General features: G+C 41.1%; 1 protein-coding gene across 1 annotated transcript; it reads right to left on the bottom strand.

Annotated features, from left to right (window-relative positions):
* Positions 1-8,231: 8,231 nt before the first annotated feature.
* Positions 8,232-20,909, bottom strand: cdk15 (cyclin-dependent kinase 15). Its single transcript, XM_038288174.1, has 13 exons — positions 20,687-20,909; positions 17,004-17,135; positions 16,822-16,916; positions 14,827-14,906; positions 14,644-14,738; positions 13,032-13,094; positions 12,825-12,948; positions 12,592-12,712; positions 12,418-12,511; positions 9,569-9,632; positions 9,445-9,493; positions 8,848-8,990; positions 8,232-8,425 (listed from the first exon to the last, which is right to left on the bottom strand). Exons 1-13 carry the CDS (start codon positions 20,906-20,908, stop codon positions 8,313-8,315), a joined length of 1,395 nt encoding a protein of 464 aa, XP_038144102.1. The 5' UTR covers position 20,909; the 3' UTR covers positions 8,232-8,312.
* Positions 20,910-22,665: the final 1,756 nt, after the last annotated feature.

The raw sequence follows: 22,665 nt of genomic DNA, 5'->3' as shown, positions 1-22,665 counted from the left end.
TTTGAGGACTACAAGTCCCCATGAAAGCATTTCAGCTATATATGAAGGTTTGAGATAAAAGATATACAGAAAGAAGCTTCATTAATAATTAAATAATGGAAGAGGAGGACCTGCAGACAGGACCCAGGGGACCATGTGGACACTGATGGTTTTCTAAAGAAACACTTGAGAAACCTGGGCATTTTGATTCTAAAGATTTACGAACATTTTGTCCTCTTTCTGGTTACAGAATAAAAGAATTAAAAAAAACTTCAACCAAACATATTCCAGTAAGGAGAAATGCAGAAACACAACCTGAAAACTGCCGCTGTTCTATAGGGAGGCAAAGCAGCAACAGGGAAAGTAACCAGTCATCATATCATAGCTGGACCAGAACTGGGCCAAAGCCAGTATGGTACCAAGCCTTGGCTATAGAGATAAATCAATTAGATTAGTCAGTCAGGTAAAAAGTTTTCTATCTAAGGAAAACCAGCTGATTGGATCAAGTTATTGACTTCGCAGGATTTGCTTCTCCTGGATGAACATGTGGTGACAGAAGACTTTCACTTTCCTTTTGTTGTTGACTCTACAACAATCCCTCACACAGAGCATGCATGCAGCGACAGTGGAGAGGAAAATCTTCCTTTAAACAGGAGGAAACCTCGAGCAGAACCAGAACCGGTGTGAGCGACCATCTGCCGAGGCCGACTGGGATTCAAGGAGTTAGAAGCAGACATATGAGAGGAACATAGAAGCCGAGGCAGTGCCGAAATAGAAAGTCCCAGGCAAAGGTAGACGAATGTCACTGTGCACTTACCAAGTTCATCGTTAAAGGAATCGATAAGGAATCGGATCATTTCACAGAATCGATAAGAGAATCTTGAAAATCGTATCAATCCCAACCCTAGTGTTGAATTCCTGTTAATGTGTATTTAAAGACATTTCAATAAGTAGAAAAAATTACAGGGGGGCATATTAAAAAATTTTCTCCATTAATTGGCTCCATTGCAGCCCAAAACACGCAGCATCTACAGGAAGCTGCTGGATCAGAACATCTACCTTTTAACTGGTCCGCAAAAGATTAAGAAAACCGAATTAAATCAAACTGCAATCTGTAAACAGCGCCACCGACAGGCAGCTACAGGAACAGATTTAGTGAGAAATCTTGTTTTTACCAGCGAAACGTGAACACATCAGAACCTGCTGCTCAGAGTTCTGCTGGACTCCGCAGGAGTTCTGGGAGAAGCTGAAAACAGTTTCCCATAAGGTTAGGAGTTTCTAGGTGTTCTGCAGTCAAAAACAAACTCAGATTGTTCTCCAAACTATCTCCGAACTAAGACGGGTCCAAAGGCGCCAGAACTTACATCAGGACCGAACTACACGCAGACTAAAGGTCCGACAGAAAAACTCACCACTGACGTGATTGGCTCCTAAAACCGAACCTGGCCCGGTTCCGGTAGGATCCCCTGCTGGTCCCAGAGTTACTGGTCTCGGGGAAAAAACTGCTCCGAGTTCGGCTCCCTGGTCCCGTCTGGAAAAAGTCTCTCAGCTGTTTCCGGTTGGAGCTTCGGCTCGCGGCACCTTCACTTACCGCTCGGATTTTTAACTACTGGTGCATTTAGGGTCTCCTCTGAAATTTAATATTTGTTCTAAAGTTCTCCCCCTTTAGTTCTTCATCGGAGCCCATCCATCATCATGACTAGCAGCAGTACCAGCAGCTGAGCCTTGTGTGATGGAGGAGTTCTTCGAGGAAGAAGGCTAACTTTGCTGCCACCTGCTGGAGAATGTGATGAATTTATTAAAACATGCTGCTCCCAATTATTATTTTTTTTATATATACTTTATGTTGTTTATTATTGAAGTTTGGTTTTAGAATCACATAAACCGGCTTTAATAACTGAGATAAAAATCTTTGTTTTATAGTTTTGCACATGTTCTCTCCTCCCAACTCCTCTAATTGTTTCAGTTAGTCTCCCATTATATTTCTGTTTACCTTAGGAGAGAAGAACATCCCTGTCATTATATGTTTTATTTAATTTTCTAATTCAAATTAACTCACCCTACTTTGTCTTTGTTGACTGACCTGGAAGTTTTAAAAGCAATCCTATTCATCCAACCTGGATGTCTCTTAACTTTCTGCTCCTGAATGCAGACAAAACAGAAGTTATAGTCTTTGGACAAGAGTCTTTGAAAAAGAAGCTGATTAGTCAGTCATTTGGATGGGATTAAATTCATCTCAGATAATAATGTAAAAAATCTTGGTGTTATTTTTGATGAGGATCTGTCATTTAAATCCCATATCAAAGAGGTTTCTAGAATTTCCTTCTTTCATTTGCGGAATATTGCAAAAATGATAAATATCCTGTCCAGGGTTGATGCTGAGAAACTAGTCCATGCATCTGTTACTTCAAGGCTGGACTATTGTAATTCTTTACTATCAGGAAGTCCACAAACTGTAGTTAAAAGCCTTCAGCTGGTCCAAAATGCTGCAGCCAGAGTTCTGATGAAAATTAAAAAGAGAGATCATATCTCTCCTATCCTGGCTTCTCTTCTTTGGCTTCCTATTAAATCCAGAATAGAATAAAAAATCCTCCTTCTCACATATAAAGCCTTAAATGGCCAAGCTCCATCTTATATCAGAGATCTGATTGTTCCTTATGTTCCTAACAGAGCACTTCACTCTCAATCTGCAGGTTTACTAGTGGTTCCCAGAATTTCCAAAAATAGAATGGGAGGCAGATCTTTTCGTTATCAGGCTCCTCTCCTGTGGAACCAACTACCAGTTTTAGTCTGTGAGGCAGACACCCTGTCTACTTTTAAGGCTAGGCTTAAAACTTTCCTTTTTGATAAAGCTTATAGTTAGAATGCCTCAGGTTATCCTGAGTTATCTCTATAGTTATGCTGCTATAAGCTTAGACTTCTGGAGGACATAGGGACCCCTTTTTTTAATCATTCTGCTTCATTCTATCTCCCACTCTGCAGAATCTGTTAGTTCAATTATTTCCTGTTTGGCTGTGGCTTCATCCTGCAAAGAAATATCAGGTGTGCTGCTGCCATAAACACCTTTGCTTCAAGCTCGGCCTGTTTTTCAGTTTAGTCCTGTTTGTCTGACTGTGACTGGCTGGATGTGCTCTCTTCATCCTCTGACATGGGAGTTTGCTCAGAGCTCGTCTGCCTGGCTGTGTTTCCTGGACGGGGTCACCTTTTACAGTTGCTTTTTGTATCTCTGCTTCTGTCTCCTTAAACCCAAGTCAACCTCAACAGATGGCCGCTCACACTGAGCCTGGTTCTGCTGGAGGTTTCTTCTCGTTAAAGGGCAGTTTTTCCTCTCCACTGTCACTTCAAGCATGCTTAGTGTGAGGGGTTGCCTTCCAGTCAATGAGTCGATGCAATCAACAGTTTTTTCTTTGATAGAAAACTTTTAATCAATTTGACTGTATGATCTGGTGAACTGTAAAGTGCCTTGAGATGACATGTGTTATGAATTGGTACTATAGAAATAAACTGAATTAAATTGAATTACTTTTCCATTGTTATGGTATTTAGATTGTTGCACAGACTAAATCAATGTGCGACAGTGATTTAAATTGTATCTTCAAAACTAATCTTATTTAACATAAATAATAATCTGTGTGCGTGCATCTAAATATGTGTCTAGCTGTAATCCTAGAAGTCGCATAAACAGTGTAGCATTAAATCAAGATAAAAGATGGAAATAAGCTATTTGATGCACAGCATCTGTCGATGGGCTGAATGGTGTTAAAGCACAGGTACAATCTAAGAACATGATCTTTACATTGATTCCAGGTTTTTCCAGGTGTATTATAGTTCAATGCAGCAGGTAGATGATGTCATCTGCTCCTATGTCTGATTTTTCCAAATGGCTCACATCCCTACGGTCAGTTAGCGGTGCTGAACACCCTCCATCTAGAATTTTCTTGTGTCATTTGAGTGTGGTGGAATAATCAAAGGAAGCACTTCTCACTCGTGTGTCGGTCCATATTCAGGAAAACCTTGAAGATCCCGATCTTCAGAGAGGATCTTCTACCCTGAGCTTTCCTCTATGCCTGCATTATGCCGACACCGTTTAACAAAGCCACACCAGAGGTCTTTCTTCTAACACTTAAAACCTAAACACACACAGAAGCTTGTGCTCTAAAGGTGTTACATCCCCTTAGTGTTTGTGTTTTGGCTCACTATGGTGTCTTCTTAAGCTCAGAAACGTTTGCCATCAGAAAATAAATTTAAATTGTGTAAAGTGAATTTGTATAGGGAAAATTTTGAAACTGAATTTCATTAAATCCAAACTTTATTTAATTATGTGAAACTGAACTAATTTGCCTTGGAATTTTATTGCATTGAAAGTTTAAGCAATTTCCCTTTCAGCTGTAAGTATCAATTTCAATGCTAAAATTCAGACTTTTTTGTGCCACACGTTTGAATCCTTGAGAAAGATCAGAATAATTAAACACAGACTCACATCATGACAACAACCAGCAGACAAAAACTCTCAAACTTTTCATCCCAATCAATCAACAAATCAGGATTTTTGTAGTTTGTGAATTTATAATAGTTTTCAAAGACTGGAGTCCATAAATAAAAATACTGGCATGTTTACTGACATAGGCTCCTAAGATAAGTCCACATCTATTTCAACCCAGACAGGATCAAGGCCCTTTACTTCAGTATAAGAAAATTGAAGAAAAGTTTATTATTCTTCCTACTCAATCCCAAAGTGAACCATATTATGTAGATTGAACACAGATGTTTTCAAGCTTTAATCTCAGTAAATTATTATTATTTTCTTACAGCTGATAACATATATAGGATTAAAATAAAATATCAGACCAATAAAATCAAAGAATAATACAGAATTTAAATCTTAATGAAAAATAGATTTATTACCAGCTTAAAGTTTTTTTTTATCCTTTTAGAAGGTACCCAGGAACCTTCATTCCAATTATTATATAATGCAGAAAGTGTATGAGCACAGCAAACTTCAGTCTGGAGGGAAAACTGTTTTGTCACTTAAAAAAGGCATACGTACCAAACCTGTCTGGGTGATCATGATGGTTTGTAGCTGTATAAATGTGATAAACACGGAAAGAAAAGACAAAAGGATGCATAATGTCAATGAGCTGTAAGGACACACAGACATGAATTAAACCCGGGAAAGTGTTAAACCCTGAAGCATGCAGAGGGAGACCTGTTAGAGCCTGCAGTGAAAAGAGGTTTAACAGGAAATACAAAACAGACTGTTACGCTCTGTATCAACCGGCAACAAAAACATGTTTCAACACGGCCAAGAAAATCAATGTCTGCTCCTAATCAGCTGCATGTTGACTGAACTGATACACATTACAGATAATTAATATTTAGTTCAGACTCACTCTTCCCAGAACCTGAACACAAATCAGAATAAAACTCATTGAATTTGGATATGAAACCAAAGCAAAGTATCATTATGCCATCATTATGTCTGTTTTGTGCCCCTCAATTTTTCTCCCATTATATCACAGGGACATATAGTGGGTTTATAACATCATCCAGTGTTGGAGAATGGGGAACAGCATTAAGGCTCACGGCCGACCTCATAATATGAGACCAGAGACACACAGAACCATACCGGCTCAGACGTCCACTCAAAAAAGGCCAGGCGTCACAAAATCAAGGTACTGTGGCAACAGGTGGGACAAGAGAACACAAGTTAGAGCAGACCCCACACATGCTTAAGCACCCACAGTCTAAACTAACAACTAAACATCTGTTGGCCTAGCTGCTTTCACTACTCGAGTGTCAGAAACGCATAAATGTTATAGCAAGGGGAAGCCAAGACACCATGTAAGATGGTGGAGAAAATGTCAGCCCCTCTGATAGTGGGAACCCAGCCCCAATGATGGAAGAACAGCTGAATGCGAGAACGACCATCGTTAGAAATAAGATCACAGCAAAATCAAGAGCTCTTTAACTCCATCACTGGTTATCAATGTAAAGTGTCTACATAGGATCTCCTAGATCAGAGGTTTTCAACAGGGGGTCTGCGACCCCTAGGGGGTCCACAGAGGTACTGCATGGGGGTCGCAAAAGTTTTGGTTGATTAGACTTTTTTTTATATTCCCCCCTGCAATTTTTCCATTAACCAAAATGTCTTTAAATACACATTAACTCAACGCACTGTAGTAAACAGATAAATGTAGGCAGAAGATGTCTTTCTGTCATGATCTTGGCGCTGATGGTTTGGTTTTTTCCTTTGCTCCTTGCCCCCCTGTCTAATTGGTTCTGCGGCTGATTATCGCCGATCATTTTCAACTGGTTCCTCTACTATTTAAGTTGTGTGTTTGCCTCCCATTAGTGCCAGGTTATTCGTGTGTTTTGGTGAGACGTTTCCGAGCATTCTTTAGTCCAGGCATCCCCAAACTCGGTCCTCGAGGCCCGCTGTCCTGCAAGTTTTAGAGGTTTCCCTGCTTTAGCACAGCTGATTATAATGATTGCAGTAGAGCAAAAGCCTGATAATCAGCTTTCAATTCAAATCAGCTGTGCTGGAGCAAGGAAACCTCTAAAACCTGCAGGACAGCGGGCCTCGAGGACCGAGTTTGGGGATGCCTGCTTTAGTCTGTCTGATTATGACCAGTTTTCTGCCCTGTGGATCTCGAGTTTTTGCCTTGCCCCTGTCTGCTCTGTTTGTCGCATCTGGTCCTGGATTCTACCGGCTTCTGAACCTGGAACTGTCTTCTGACTTCGGCCTTGGGTTTGCCTTCTGGACTCTGTTGCTGCTGGTTATTAAATGTTTTGAACTTTCCCACTGCCTGTCTCGCCATGAATTCTAGGTCCAACTTCCTGAGATCATTACACTTTCAGTCATCAATGCAAACATTCAGCGACACACAGGAGCTCTTTCAAGCTGGCCACCATTTCATTCACAACACCTGTCCCATCAACCAGGAATCAGAATCAGAAATACTTTAATAATCCTATGACAAAATTACTTTCGTTACAATACTCCATACGTAATAGAGTGCCTATAGGACCAGGTTGCTATAACACTATTTCATACAGATATATAATTAGGGGACCCAGTTCCATCGTGACATCAGTTTGGAGGTCCTTGGCCTGGAAAACCTTGAAGACCCCTGTCCTAGATGATGTGAATACAGCACCAAGTACAAACCCTACTGTGACAGTGGAAGAACCTATGAGCCCATAAGCAGTACAGCATTAGTGATCATTGAGATGTTTGGCAAAAGTGACATTAGGAGTGTCCACAACAGACAATGTCCATCATGAAGGAGACGGTTACACAAATACAGGCAACATGGAAAATATTTAGCCAACTGTCAGAATTCCAGGAGGTTTTATTCAGAGAGAGAATATCCTAAAAATATAACAGATGCTCAAACCAGAGGCCCTGGAAACTGACAAACACAGAATCTAAGCCTTGGCCACCCAACTTAAGAGCTACACAGAGTAGTAGCCAGATGAATAAAGCGGCATCCTTATGAGATAACGGGGTGGGGTAGCTAACTCACAAACACTTTAGCCAATCAAGCTTCAACTTCCCTCCTGACTTTACATATTTGATAACTAGAAGTGCACCTTCATCTACCCAACACCTTCATCTACTTAGGACTGTGTAGATGAAGGTTTAGTTTTGGAGAACACCGCCTTCACTGCCTCTCATCTCCATCCTTAAAAAATACGGTTCCTGCTGTGAATCACCACCGGTTACAACAAACACCCCATCCTGAGCTGGTCCTCTCACATGGACGCTGTAAGACACGGTCTTTCATACATCTCTCTGTGGTTTGCTACATTCACAAGAGAGGACAGGTTTAAACAAAGCAAAGAGTTAGCTCTGCAGAGAAAGTCATCCTGGGTCACCTTCACTTAATCAAGAATCCGTACAGGTTTAGGGTCAGAAAAAGGGAAACCACCATCTTTGCAGACCCCACACATGCTGGGGAAAGAGGGATTTTCTTCCCCCAGAGTGTCTCTCTGGATTGCCTTTAACAGTTTGAGTACTAGATGCATTCTATTCTTATCTTATACCACTCCCACCCACTCTACCTATTATATTTAAACCTGTATGTATACAAATTTACAAAATAATATGTATCTATTCTCACCAAAATCATTGTAAGCACCAACTTGGCGATTACAGCTGAGTTTGAAGGAAACATCAGAAAGAAGAAGGCAGAATTCAATCAATTTGAACCAGAAATATTTTGTGGTATTTACTTTGTGTAAACGTAGGCAAACAGACACATCCAAACGTTATGATGTCACCCCTTTTTTCTGTTCTTGTCAGGTCCGGTTAAATTGATTTGACAGCTTGGTCACCAACAACTTGCAGCAGGAAGCAGTGAAGATTTCTGTTTTCGTCCAGGGTTGAAGATGTCTCTAAACTCTGTCTCTAGAGAAACTCCAGGAACTTTGAAGATGGACACAGCTGAAAAAAACACAACAAATATTTAAACGTAATGAATTGCATTTAATTTTATTGTTCATTTCATTCAGAATGTGGTTTTTAATTTATTACGATTCAAACAATAAAGGCCCAGAATGTGTGCAGGTGTCTGTATATGGAAAAGGCGACTAATATCTTAAAACTTATTGAGGTTGCTGCTAACAGGGTGGCTCATTTAAAGCTATTCAAATAACCTCAGATTGCATAGCTAACAGATATGAGATGCTACCCCTCTGCAGGTTTCCAGACAATGGCCAAATACACCCTTTTAGTAATTCCAGCTTAAAGGGGCAGGATCAAATAATCTGACAGTTGATTTTGTTTCTACCCTGATTGTGTTTCAGGAATAAAAACTGATCTAAATAAAAGCTGTTTTGTAGCTCAGTAGTGCGTGATTGTCTTACTGTCTCTGAGATGCATGATGGGAGCAGGAAGAATGCTAAAATACGGATGCAGCAAAGCCTCCTGAGCAGAAATCCGTTCGGTGGGAACCAGTCTCAGTATCTTCTGGACCAGATCTTCCGTCTTATTGGAGAGTTGGTCCAACCTGACCCAGACAAACAGAGGCTGATTGGAGACATACCACAAACTGATAACTGCACCTTTCAGCAGTTATAGAGTCTAAGTTAGCCTTGGTTTGTAGATAAAAACACCTATGTAACCATGACTGCTGCTAGCTGGCCCAGCCTTTGCACCAGCACGTCTTCCAACTGCTTCTCTGAGGTCCTGTTTGAAACAAGCAGAGGTCCTGCTCCACCCCTGTATCTAGTTAAACATGTAATGATCACAGTACTATAAAGAATGGAACAAACCAAAACCTTTGCTGCTTAAGCTGCATAAATATTTTACAACAATTTTGTTTGATTTGTAGAAGCTGTGTTTGTATGGGGGGGTGTCTTCGCACATAAGGGCGACAGGAACCCAGTCCGAGTGTACATAAGACTAACAGACTGCAGACAGGTGGCTAAATGCTTAGATTTGATCTCGTTTGGTTAACTTACCTCTTCCAAATGTTTCTAAATTGCTTCGGCTTGCAGTGAACAAACCACTCTAAGAAGAGAACATAAGGGTTAATTACAATCATTTCTAACTTCAAAATATGGATAATTGGACAGATGAGCTCACCTGGTCTGCAATTAGGCAGCAGACTTATTCCAGGCCAGCTGGACTCTGAAGGGACACCAAAAACCTGTTTGTGTTTAGAAACATCAGATCACCGAAAGAGTTTTAAAACCTTTAAAGCTCACTGAACACTATGTGAAAACATCTGAACACTGGAAAGGGGTTTTATTAGTCCTTCCTGTTGCTAAATTTCAGTTATCCAAAAGCATAAGAAGTTAGGCTCCAGACCCAGGGCCTTGTGTACTAAAGGCTTGGTTGGATGTCATTCTAAAACATTTGCTAAAATCTAGAAAACTACATGAAATCATATGAAACTATATACATAAAATGCACTTAAATGATTGGGTCAGGGGGCTGGTGGTCAGTTGCTGACAAGCCTTTTTTTTTTAGTATGTTCACTAAGTGAGCCTGTTGCAGTTGATCTTCAGAAATATGTTAAAGGTACACTATGCAACCGGTGTTGATTTTCCAGCGAGGCTCCCCCCAGAGGGCGAAAGTAAAAGTGCACTGTCGTAAATATGCTCAGCTGTTCTCCTGGTTTCTCTTTCAAGCCAGGCGCGGTTGTTTTGAGCTTAGCAGCGAATGACTAACGCTGCGTTCACACTGGACGTAGCTGGCGCGACAGAAGCAGCGAGTTTACATGCAAAGTCAATGGTTGACGCGCGTCAAGGCGCAGCAAAAGGTCCCGCGGCGCGTTTTGAGCAGCAGGCGCAGCACGTCTGAGCAGCTGAAGCAGCGCGTCGGGTGCGTTTAACGCAGGGAGAGAGACACAGCGCTGATGATCACTCCTCTTAAACAGTTTATTGACGCCTAAATGAACTTAAAATGCAGAAATCTGCCAGCAGAATATGCAGTTTGGATTATTTAGATGAAAAACACCTACCAGCTGCTGCGGTGAACCGCTGCTGATGAAGGGATCCATACTGTCGGCGCATCCCTGGTATGTGGGGGTCTGAGCGGCTCCGACAGAAAAAATATTGAAGGCAGGATAATAATCTGAATGAACTGACTGCACTGATTACGTTTTCAGGTGTATTTTCTCACTTAAACACATATTAAAACTACTTTATTCCCACTGATCACAGCAAATATAGCTGCAAGGCAGAGAAAGGATAGTGAAGCTCCGCCCAATGCGCCTCAGACACACTTTTGCACCACGCAGCCAGAGCAGCAAAGCTGCTTCAGCCGCGCGTCAGAACTAACTGGTACAAGCAGCAAAAACGAAGCAGCAGACGCGATTTTGCTGCTTTTGCTGTGTGAACGTAGCATAACTGCACAAAGATTGCCACTGTGCTAGCAACGAGAATGCTTTTAACTGGGGGCGTGTAGCAGTTCTCGCCGTAAAGCAAGACTGACTCTCACGAGACTTCTGAGCCTGTGGGTGCGGGTCGGTGCTCCTGCAATTGCAAGTGCAGTATTTCCCCCAAAGACCACCAGGGCGGCCGAGAATACCTTTGTTCAACCTGAAATGACTCATTTATTCATCCATAACGTTATGGAACACATTAATTAACTGAAAAATGTTGCATAGTGTGCCTTTAAAACATGCAAACCAGTTTAATTCCACTCATTGAAATGAGAAAGTTGCATGTTCTACTTGGCAGTTTTAGAGCTAATGTAAAAGAAAGATGAGGCTCAAAGCCATGTGAAAATGGCATTGAACCAAATCACTGTAGAGCAGGCATCCCCAAAGTCGGTCCTCGAGGGCCGCCGTCCTGCAGGTTTTAGAGGTTTCCTTCCTCCAGCACAGCTGATTTTAATTACAAGCTGATTAACAGGCCTTTGCTCAACTGTATTAATCAGAATCAGCTGTGCTAAAGCAGGGAAACCTCTAAAAACTGCAACGGCGGCCCTCGAGGACCGACTTTGGGGATGCCTGCTGTAGGTGGACCAGATTTACAGTAGGCCCTTATTAAAGACCTACCCACTTTTAAACATTGTACTGTTTAAATTAATTTGTGGTTCAACATAATATATACAATAAATGGGTTGAGCAGTTGTTGTTTTTTTTTTATCTTTAATTACACAGAAGACTTGCAGTTGACAACAGAGATAAACTCTACCCCTAAGTTAACAGACTGACTTTAAAATAGAAGTAAATGAATAAATTTTATTTATTGACCTCAGAATGGAGAAATTAACTCTCTGCATTTAACCCATCCCCTTTGGGGAGGAGTGAGCTGCCACTGTGCAGCACCCGAGGAGCAATCGGGGGTTAAGGGTCTTGCTCAGAGTCTGTGGAAGTGGGTTTCAAACTCACAACCTCAGGATTCCAAGCCCTAAGAATCAGGCCGCCACTCCCAAGGAGATTCCAGATGATGGTGTCACTGCCGCCACCCTCTGATGTAGAAAATAACTGCTTGCTCAAAAATTGGTGAATTACATCACAGTCGGAACAACAAATCACCCCCCCCCCCCCCCCCCCCCCCCCCCCCCACCACCACCACCACCACCCTGATCCTACCTTGGGGGTGTTTCATAATTTCAGTTTTCCCTCTAATTTGTCAAGTATATTTTCTTCTGTGGGTGGTTTCTTGTGAGGGTGTTTAAAGCAGCACTGTGTAACTTTTGATGCAAATATTTAAATACTAAATTTAAGATAAATTAAAGGATTTTTCAGGTCCATTTGCAGCACTTGTTATGGATCTATGTAATTATGGATCTATCAGGAAAAAAAAAATGTATGTCATATTCAAGTTTGACTAGGAGAGTGGGTTTTATTCAGTAATGTTTTTTTTATTTTATTTTTTTTTATTGAGGGTTTAATTGTATTGTATTTCTTTTTCCTGATCCTGCCATTTTCCCCCTTGCTTGACTTTACTTGATCAGAGCTCAGTGAACAGTAAACTGACCGTCCAGATGTTCTGCAGCTGCTCCAGCTCATCAGAACCTCCTGGGAATGCCGGGGACCCCTGCAGCATCTCTATGAAGATACAGCCCGCCCCCCTGATTCAAACATAGCAAACATCGTTGATCATCACAGCTGCAGCTGTCGGGTTCCTGTTGTGTCGGACGGTGTCGCTTACCACATGTCCAGAGCTGTAGAATAGTCTATGGATCCCAACAAAACATCAGGTGGCCGATACCACAGCGTCACTACTTCTGAGGAGAAGTTCTGAGTAGGAACAGACTTGGATCGGGCCAGGCCTGAAACATAGAATCCTTCAATTACCACGACTGGCAGCAGAAGTTTCTATTTTTGTCTGACTAGAAAGAAGAAAATGCCAATGTTCTCCCGGCCTGTAGGGGGCAGCCTCACCAAAGTCAGCCAGTTTGAGTTCTCCCAGGTAGCTGATGAGCAGGTTGTGAGGCTTCAGGTCTCGGTGCAGGATCCTACGACTGTGGATGTAACTGAGAGCCCGGAGCAGTTGGAACATGAAGATCTGCACGAAACCATCATCATCATTGCCAATGTAAACAGCTGCATATGTTTTCCTGCAGTGCTTCCTGCTATGTGTGAACATACCCTCACGTTATGGGAGTGAAGTCCCCCAGGGTGCTGCGTCATGTACTGGGCCAGATCCGTCTGCTGCAGCGACAACGAAAGGAAACTGAACACTTCAATTTAGCGCTGTGGCAGGCTCTGCCCCCTGCACGAAAACAGCCACTACAACACCAACACTCTATTCAGTTTATTTACATAGCACTAATTCACAACACGTCATCTCAAGGCACTTTAAAGAGACAAATCAACCAGATCATACAGTCAAATTGGTTCAAAGTTTTCTATCTAAGGAAAACCAGTTGATTGCATCGACTCGAAGCCAATCCCTCACACCAAGCATGCTTGACGCGACATTGGCCAGGAAAACTGCCTATTAACAGGAAGAAACCTCAAGCAGAACCAAGCGCAGTGTGACTGGCCATTGAGGCCGGCTAGAGTTCAAGGAGACAGAAGCAGACACACTGAAAGAAGCAGATATACAAAGGGCAACTTTCAACCAGCTCCACGGGCGGCACCGATCAGGAAACATACAGCCAGGCAGACGAGCTCCGAGCCAGCTCCCATGTCAGAGGATGAAGACAGCACATACATTTAGTCACAGTCAGAGAAACAGGACTACACTGAAAAACAGGCCAGCTTGAAAATCCATAAACTTGGTTTAATCTGTGAGGCAGAGGAAAAATGTCCAGGTAGGAGCTAAATCCTGGAATCACTGGTGTGAAATCCATGCCCCAATTCACTTGCATTTGCTTCGACTGCTTTTTTGTCGTTGACTCGTCGACTAAGCAATCCCTCACACCGAGCATGCATGTAACAACAGTGGAGAGGAAAAACCTCAAACCTCCAGCAGAACCATGCTCAGTGTGAGCTGCCATATGCCGAGGCCAACTGGGGTTCAAGAAGAGAGAAGCAGACATAGGAAAAGAAGCAGAGATAACAAGGGAAACTGTCAACCAGCTCCACGGGCGGCCCCGTCCAGGAAACACACAGCCAGGCAGACGAGCTGCAAGCCAGCTCCCATGCCAGAGGATGAAGAGAACACATACAGTTAGTTATAGTCTACACTCACAGGACTATAGTCACAGGACTACACTGAAAAACAGGCCAAGCTCCAACATCTATAAACAAAGGTGTTAATGGCAGCAGCACAGCTGAAATTTCTGTCCAGGATCGAGTCACAACTAAACAAGAACTGACCAGATTAAGTTACTATGAGAAAAAAACAGAGAGAGCATAAGGTTAGAGATTTACCTAAAAAAATTCTGCAGAGTGGGAGAATAGAGATTGAATGAAGCAGAATGATGAAAAGGGTTCCCTATGTCCTCCAGTAGTCTAAGCCTATAGCAGCATAACTATAGAGATAGCTCAGGATAACCTGAGCCACTTTAACTATACGTTTTATCACAAAGGAAAGTTTTAAGCCTACCCTTAAAAACAGACACAGTGTCTGCCTCACGGAGTAGGATTGGTAGTCCTTCCATTAGAACATGACTGACACAGTTTTGTGTTTGAACTCCAAAAACACCACGAATATCTTCAGCCGCTTGTTTCAAACTTAAGGCCCAAATTTGAGTGAAAAAGGACAGTATCTGAAGCGCCCCCCTCAGGTGGGGCAGAGCGAGGGGTCACTTACCACATATTCAAAGACAAATGTGAGCGTCTCACTGGTGTGGATGATGTCATGCAGGAGGACAATGTTTGCATGTTTTAGATGCTTCAGGAGAGATGCTGCTCACACACAAACACATAAAAGGTGTGAGAGCAGAGACCGGATATGTAGATTAAGTCAGGATGATGGGTGAATGTGATTGGTCACCTTCTCTGATGGCGGTGAACGGGATGCCCTCCTCAGTCTTCATGCGAATCACCTTCAGAGCAACCAGCTGCCCGTTTATCCTGCGCAGAAGAAGAGAAGAAGTATAATGAAACCTGACGCCTTCTTCATAGATCACTAGGAACCTCGTCATCCTCAATGGATCGTTATCATCCGGATGACTCAAATTAAAATGAAATGAGTGTAAGACTGATTTCAGAAGATTAAAGGAAAATATCTGTGACCAATCCTGGAGAGAAATGTCAGCTGGGCGTTAATGCTGGGCATAATGTGATGGCATTTCTGGTTCCATCAGATCCTCTCCCAGTTCAGCCAGTGCCACCTGAACGATGGTAACCTCAAGCCATACTTTTGTCTGTCCAGGACCCTATCAGGACCTGAGTTCCAACCCAGAGAACGGATCAAGCTTTAGTGAGTTTATGTTTTGTCTCCTGTATGGTCTTCTGCTCTTTATCATATCTACATCCAGTCTCAGACTAGACAAAGCACTGCAAATTGACAAAAAAAATTCAGATTGTTAAATTCCAGCAAAATGTCTCTTTGGTCTATTTGTGTGTCCGCCTTGATTCCCAGTGTCACTTCCCTCTATTCATCCAATTCACGTCACTCAAAACACTTCCTTCACATCGCAAAAAAAAAATAAATAAATAACCACAAAATGTCCTAAAATAGTGAGTCTTTTTTAGATCAGTTAATAAAAATCATATTTTTCCTACATAAAGGAGATGCTAAGATTTCTGAAAACCCAAAGTTATACTTTCCCAAGATTGAAATCAGTTTAAATATGTTTGCATTTGAATATTGTTGAAAAATTATTTCTTTTCTGTTTTAAAAAAACTACTCATTCTGTATGTCTGTCCACTTTCGGTGTAAGTCAGCTAGAATGACATTCCAAGAGGTCGTACAATCACATTATATGATAATGCTGTGATCTGGAGAAGGCACGGTACTGACCCTTGAGACTTTGGAAGAGGCCCCATCGAGCCGGGTGTGGCAAACATTTAGAAGTTCTGGGCAATTAAGCTGTTCAGACATCTTTGGTCAAGAAAACAAGCCCGACACAAAGAATATGTAGACTTCCTATGCAAGTTGCGCTTATATCAATGATTTTATTAAACATGAATGGAATAAATTCTGTTAATGCTTAAATGTCAGGTTTCTGTTTCTGTTATGTTTTTCTTTTGAGTATTAAGTCTTACTTCACTCCTTGTTTTCTAGTGTTTAGTTTTCTTTTCTCCATGTTTTATAGTCCTAGTAATTTAACATTGTGTTATTTCCAGTCTTCCAGGTTTCTATTTCTTGCTCTCTGCTGCCCTCTTGTGTTCTCCTTCTTCCCTAGCTCTTTCCCTCTTGTTCTGTGCACACCTGCTCCCAGTTTCCTCATTAGCTCCCTCGTTGTCTCTGTCTCCTTTAAAAGCCCTCTCTCTTCAGTTCCCCTTTGCTGGGTCCTCGTCAAACACTGCCAAATTTTGTCAAACTTCCTCCAATTCCGTCTTCCTTAGTCTTCCTCGTTGTGACAGTGATTCCCCTGATGTCTCCACGGTTTCTGGTTCGTTTTGACTAGTTTTTATGCTTGATTCTTTTGGATTTTTGGACTCCTGATTTGATGCTTGTTCGGACTTCGTTTACATTATTGGATTTTTATGATAACCTGCCTTTGTTTTCAGTTTCCCTTTTTAATTAAATCTAAAGAAATTCACCTCTGCCTTCCTGCCTCTGCTTTTGGGTCAACACTCAATAACCAAACCCTGACATTAAAGATGTTTCCCTCCTTTTGTACTTCTTTTTGTAGTCTGAGAAACATTCCTGCTTGGATTTGGACCAGGTGATCAAAATGATCAAACAATTGAAAGTGCAAAACTTTTACGTTTAAAGACGGTCAAAAGACAAAAAAATATAAAATAAATGTTAAGTGAATTTAATGTGATTGTTAATAATTGGTCTTTCATATCATGAGAAACCTGTGGACTGTCAGACCTGCTGATGCCTTTGTAGACGGAGGCAAAAGCTCCTTCTCCCAGCTTCTCCAGACTCAGGTATGAGTGCGCCGCTCCGAACTCTAGGCCTGCTTTCTGAACACAGAACAAATGCATAATATTGGGCGCTGAAGGACATAATACCGTCATGACATCACGATCTACATGATATCATCTGCTGACCCTGGTGAAGAGTTCCTGCACCGTCCCTGCTCTTAGCGGGTCACTGTTGCTCCGTCCTCTTGGGACCTTAAGCCGTCGGGCCTGTAAGGTGTGGAACCAGTGAGGCTGAGACCCAGATGGGTCAGAATCCACCTAAAGAAGCAGGCAGAAACTGAATTTATGGAACTGGATGAAAGTAGGTAACTTTAAAGCCATATTGGCACTGCACAAAAGTGGGGTGAGATTAAAGAAATACAGAGGAAAGAATCCACCCCAAAAAAACTTTCATATAAACCAGCACATTCCAGCTTAAACATCACCTAACAGATTTAGTTCCACCTTAAACCTTACCTGAAAGCTTTGGTTCCCCCTTAAAGGTCATCTAACAGCAAGAGATGCACCTATCTATTGGCAACCAATATCAGTAGCACCGTTATCAGTATTGATCAGATACCTAAAAATTTATCAAAGCAGGCCGATCAGATGTTATTTATCACAACAAACCTCCCAGGCATTCATTTCTCAGAGCCAGGTCTCCATCCATTTTTTATTTTAGGATTTAATATTACTGAGAAAATCTTGTCTATAGTTTACTAATTGTATCAACCTTTGGGTTCACACCAAACGAAAAACTGCAAAAGTTTTGTCTGCTTTTGCTCTCTTTGAAATATGCCTGGCCAGCAAAAGCAATTCCCATGGCAGGCAATATTCTCCTCTACCTCATCCGGTCTACTGTTTGTTGGTTTCGCCATAATATGGTGGACAGAGATTTACAGAACAGCTAAAGATGCTGTTTTAACTTCTAAAAGCTGATCAAAGCGTTTAGAAAAAAAATTTAACTCTTCTTAGAGCGATGCTTGAAATGGTGCTTCTTTGCTCCAGCCAAGTGGCCTAACAGCCCGACTTTTACTATGCATTATAATGTAAAATGTCTCTTAATGTATGAATATGTATGTAACAAACTCCCTGTAGGTACATAGTTCTGTTCCTAATGTGTGTTGTTCCCCTCTCCCCCTTTCACTGGAAAAAAAACCCAATAAAATATTAATTTAAAAAAATAGAATAGAAACAATAGAAATTCAAAATCCACTGCTTTATGCTAAAGAAATACATAGTACCTTTGGTTTCCCTTTAAACACCAGCTAGCAGCAATAGTTCTACCTTTCACAACATCCGACGCCTTGTTTTCTCCTTAAACAGCTTGTGACATCTAAAAGAAAAAAAAAAACATATGCCTATGTCTCCACAAATTATGTGAGGGCTAAAAATTGCTCTTTGTGAAAACATGTCGAGAAAAGTCTTAGAAAAATAAAATGGAGTTTGTCACCTGGTTCCAGTACTGTTAGAGGGAACTGTTGCTTCTTAGAGCAACTCCAACCAAGCAGTCAACAAAAAGCTCCATAGTTAGGAGGTTTGTTTCACCCTGTTGCTAGGTGTGATGTTATCTACAGAAAAACCCAAAATTAAACTGTCAGACAGCATCCAAATGTTTGAGTGTACCGCATTTAAAATATTCGTCATTATTTTAATTTGTAATGGATATCCTTAACTCCAACCCCGCCCTATTTTTGAGATGAATCAAGGCGTCTTCCACTGCTGTGAGTGTGACTTTATTATGAGTGACACTTGATAGTTAAGGGTTAATGTTACACTAACCCTGAGCCCTAAGGCTGAATCCCAAACCTGCCCCTAAGCACTAAGCACTAGATTGTATGCGGGGATATAAATATGAAGGGGGCAGCCTGTTCCCTCTAGCGGAAAGGGAAAGCATTCCTTCGTGATGCTGCTTGTTAGTGGCTGTAGATCTGTGGTGCAGGTTAACATCCCGTCAGATATTTGCCATTTTCTTAAAAATAAATCTATCAAGTCAAATAAAACTGTTTTTAAGAGGATGTTCCATTTAGGGATTAATGTGCAGCACTTAATGTGGCGGACCGTCTGTCGCAATGCACAAACGGAGGTTTAGTTGTTAGAGGCTGGTTTAGGATTCAGCCACTGAAAGTGAGAGGAAGAAGAAGAGTTAGAAATAAGTGGAAAATCTACAACCTCGCTGATTGGATGATGGCACCGTTTGGCTTTTAAACCGGATTTTATTCTACCTTTGCTACTTTTCTGCTAAAAAAGATGTTTAAACTGCAACAAGAATATTTACACTTATACAGTAAAATATGAAATATTCTGACAAACTTAGAAAACAAGTGTTTTCTCTGGCACTGGAAGTGGAGGTAACTTTTTTAACCATAACCTTAATTTTCAACGTTAATTAAATAAAATTCAAATAAAAATATTAGCCATGCACAAGACATCCTCAGTGAGGAAATGGTATGAAAATACACAATAAACAAGTAAAATCTATGTGAGAATGAAGTCTAACTGGATCAAAACGGGAGAAGGAAGAAGTTAAAAAATAAAGGCATTTTAGAAAAAAGTATTGACATCTAATAACATGTTTCACTTAGTTTTTTATATTTCCATGATCTTGGTATAGGAGAATTATCTAAAACTTTTTAAATAAGGTGCGACTTCTTTCCATTTACACCAATAAATATTTGAAAATCAAAAGCACCAACTTAGACTGTCCAAGTAGAGTTTATAAGCTAATTCAAAGTTGGCTATCAACTATTATTATCAATTGGAATAATCAGTTCTTTAATGTAAGTTAAGAATACCTCATATACAGGAAATAAAGGCAATTCTTTCCTTTTTAATTGAACAAATTGATCTCCTTAAAATCTGAATCTCTTCTTTAAAATGTATGACCAACATGTATTTGGTCAGTTTCTTAGTTTAAACTGTTTTTTTTTTTTTTTTTTTTTTACGGTGGAGAAATTGGCCATTTAATACATTTACAGTGAGTTTTATTGAAGATCACTTACTAACTTTGGTATTTTTTCTATACCATGTCCGTATTTATAATAACTGAATAGAAAGGGTTTTACTGACATATTAATTATTAAACCATACAGATAATTATTATGTATATGTCATGAATTTAAACACAGTGATCTCAATTAATAATTAATAATTTAACGGCTGAGGTATGGCTATGAATATGTTATTATACTGTTATTCTGGACATCTAAGGTTATGTTAATTTAATTTGGTTAAATATTAAAAAAAAAACAGTAACTTCTAATAAATATTTAACAGTTCCTATTCCCTCACTCACGAATCAAAAATCACTCCATATTTAAATGGAGGATCAGCCAATCAGCTCTTTGTTCCCTCTATCTTCGCTGCTTCAGACACTCTTTAAAGGTCATTCTGTTCTAATTTTTGTTCACTTAAGTTCTCTCAAGACCTGAGGGGATTTGTGAAAAAAAAAAAAAAACTAAGGTCAAATTCAAGAAAATATGTATGAAATTCTAATATTGTTTCTAAAATGGCATCCTTAAGAGGTACTTATAGGCTGAGGATTCTTTGCAAACATGGGCCCAAATGTTTTTGGATCCAGCCTTAAAGCCACTGAACAGACTTGGTACCACTTTGGATATTTTGAGTCTTTTTAAAGGACAAACAGATTACTTGTTGTTGTCTGCAGACAAAGTTAACAATGACCAAATGGATCCTTGAAGTTAGGAATAAAGACAAATTTTATGAGACAACCGAAACGCTAAAAAAAGATTTAGGAACCATCTGAGTGGAAGTTAAGAATTTTGTTTTTCAAAATTGAATCTGAAAGACTGGATGAGTGAAACCGGTACCCCAGAAGATGGGATGGAAGTCCAGCTCCTGCAGCTCCTTGGACTTTCGCCCTCCTCCTCCTCTGGTCCACCATCCTTTTCCCTCCACTGCTTCACCTCCTTGTCCTCCTCTTCCTCCTCACCACAGCAGCAGCTCCTCAGCCAGCAGATTGCCTCCCTCATACAGCGAGATAATTCCTCCATGTCTTCTTTTCTCAATCCCTGCTTCTTCTTCCTTCTCATGACTCACGTGTTTCAGGAGAAGCAAACAGAGTCCCATGACCCCCCCACCCCTTCATTCCCTGTGAGAATAACAACAGTCTCCATTCAACACTGGTAGACTGCCCTCCCGTGGTCTCTGGCTCAGGTCTGTGTTTTACACTGGTTCTAGTAGCAGCACGATTGACCTTGCAGCTACCCAAATCCAACATATTTAGTTGACTTCATTATATTTGATCTTTAGTTCATGCTGGGCCAAAATAATAATGCATTTTATTTGGAATGTGCCTTTCTGAACCCTGACGGTCACCGTGGAAAAGATGATAAAACACATCAATGTCTCGAGTGGTTACCGCGCAAAACCCATGTATGGAGGCCTTAGTTGACGTCGCCTAACTGGGCTTAAATCCGGCCTGTGGTCCTTTGATGCATGTCTCTCCACTCCCCCCTTGTACCCACTTTACTATAAAAACCTAAAAAAACAAAAAAAACAGCAATGTCAAAAAGAAAAGAAAAAAAAAAGAATAAGGACTGTTTTAAAAGATACAAAAGCAAGGACAGAAAAGTTAAAAAAACAAACCACTGGACTTCATTTTGTAAGTTTGAAGACTTTTCACTTTCCATCCAGGAAGCTTTTTCAATTCGAACAATAAATGGTAAATGGCATGTACTTATATAGCGCCTTTATTCAAGTCAGGAGACGTGAGCAAAGCGCTTTACACTACATTCATTCACCCATTCACGCACACACTCACACACTGATGGTGGCAAGCTACATTGTAGCCACAATGCCCTCTGACCACCATCAGTAGATGATGCAGGTGAAGTGTCTTGCCCAAAGACACAACGACACTGAAAGTCGGAGTCGGGGCTTGAACCGTCAATCCTTCGATTTCAGGGCAAACTCCTACATCCAACGCCACTGTCATCCTAACGACATCCATTTAAGTGGCATAGGCCAGTATCCGGTATTGCAGGCCAACAACGACTTCCCATTTCTAAGGAGTACACCTGTTTTTCCGGTTCAATTTGCATTTTTTCTAATCCACAAAGTGGATTGTTTTTTTTAACTTTTAACCGAGAATCTTCACCAGCAAGCTGGGACAGGGAAATTGACATCAAATGGAATAGGCAGTCTTAAACAGACAAGTTTTGAAATGTAATTTAAAATGGAGAAGTGAGTCAGTAGCTACGTTTACATGGACACAACTAATCGGATTGAAGGCCTGATCAGATCAAAAATGTTTCATGTAAACATGTCAGACTGAAGATTCTAATCCGATTCGGTCCGATCGGATCTAAATTTAATTCCGAATGAGAGAGGTGGTTTTTGCCGATCGCCATTCCGATTGGCGTCCATGTAAACACCCATTCGGATCTTAAGAGTAAAATAATCTTCACTGCGCATGTGTGCGACGTCAGCGTGACGTTTTTCCGCCTTGTCAACAACAGGAAACCACCGGTCGCTCTCGCTCTTGTTGTGAACAACATGGCGGGGGGAGTCTAGGAACGCCGACTTATACACTCAAGTTCATTTAAAGCTGCAGGAAGCAGGAATTTATCCTCCTCCTCTTCCTCTTTTCTCTCTCCACAGCCCACTCGCTCTCCCACGCCGGTTCAATCGCTCATTCTCTACATTTTCTCTCGTACATTTCGCTGCCAAGCGCTTTTTTCCTCCTCTCTCCGTTTTTCTTTCCGCTCGCTCCGAGCGCATCGTTTGTCAGGCCTCCCAAAAACCAGACGCAGACAGAACTGCCAAGTTTGGCAGGAAGTTCTGCGCA

Source organism: Cyprinodon tularosa, unplaced genomic scaffold (assembly GCF_016077235.1).
Source record: "Cyprinodon tularosa strain WSP-4 unplaced genomic scaffold, ASM1607723v1 ctg25, whole genome shotgun sequence".
In the NCBI taxonomy this organism is placed as follows: Eukaryota; Metazoa; Chordata; class Actinopteri; order Cyprinodontiformes; family Cyprinodontidae; genus Cyprinodon; species Cyprinodon tularosa.
The sequence above is the reverse complement of the archived record's forward strand: the minus strand, read 5'-3'. Positions and strand labels throughout refer to the sequence as shown.

Excerpts from the sequence above, each read along its gene's own strand:
- cdk15 (XM_038288174.1), bottom strand. The coding sequence starts at position 20,908 with ATGAGAAGGAAGAAGAAGCAGGGATTGAGAAAAGAAGACATGGAGGAA. Across the intron at positions 14,739-14,826 it reads GTTCACCGCCATCAGAGAAG|CATCTCTCCTGAAGCATCTA; the intron begins GTGACCAATCAC and ends GTGTGTGAGCAG. Across the intron at positions 8,991-9,444 it reads TTTAGAAACATTTGGAAGAG|GTTGGACCAACTCTCCAATA; the intron begins GTAAGTTAACCA and ends TGTCTGGGTCAG.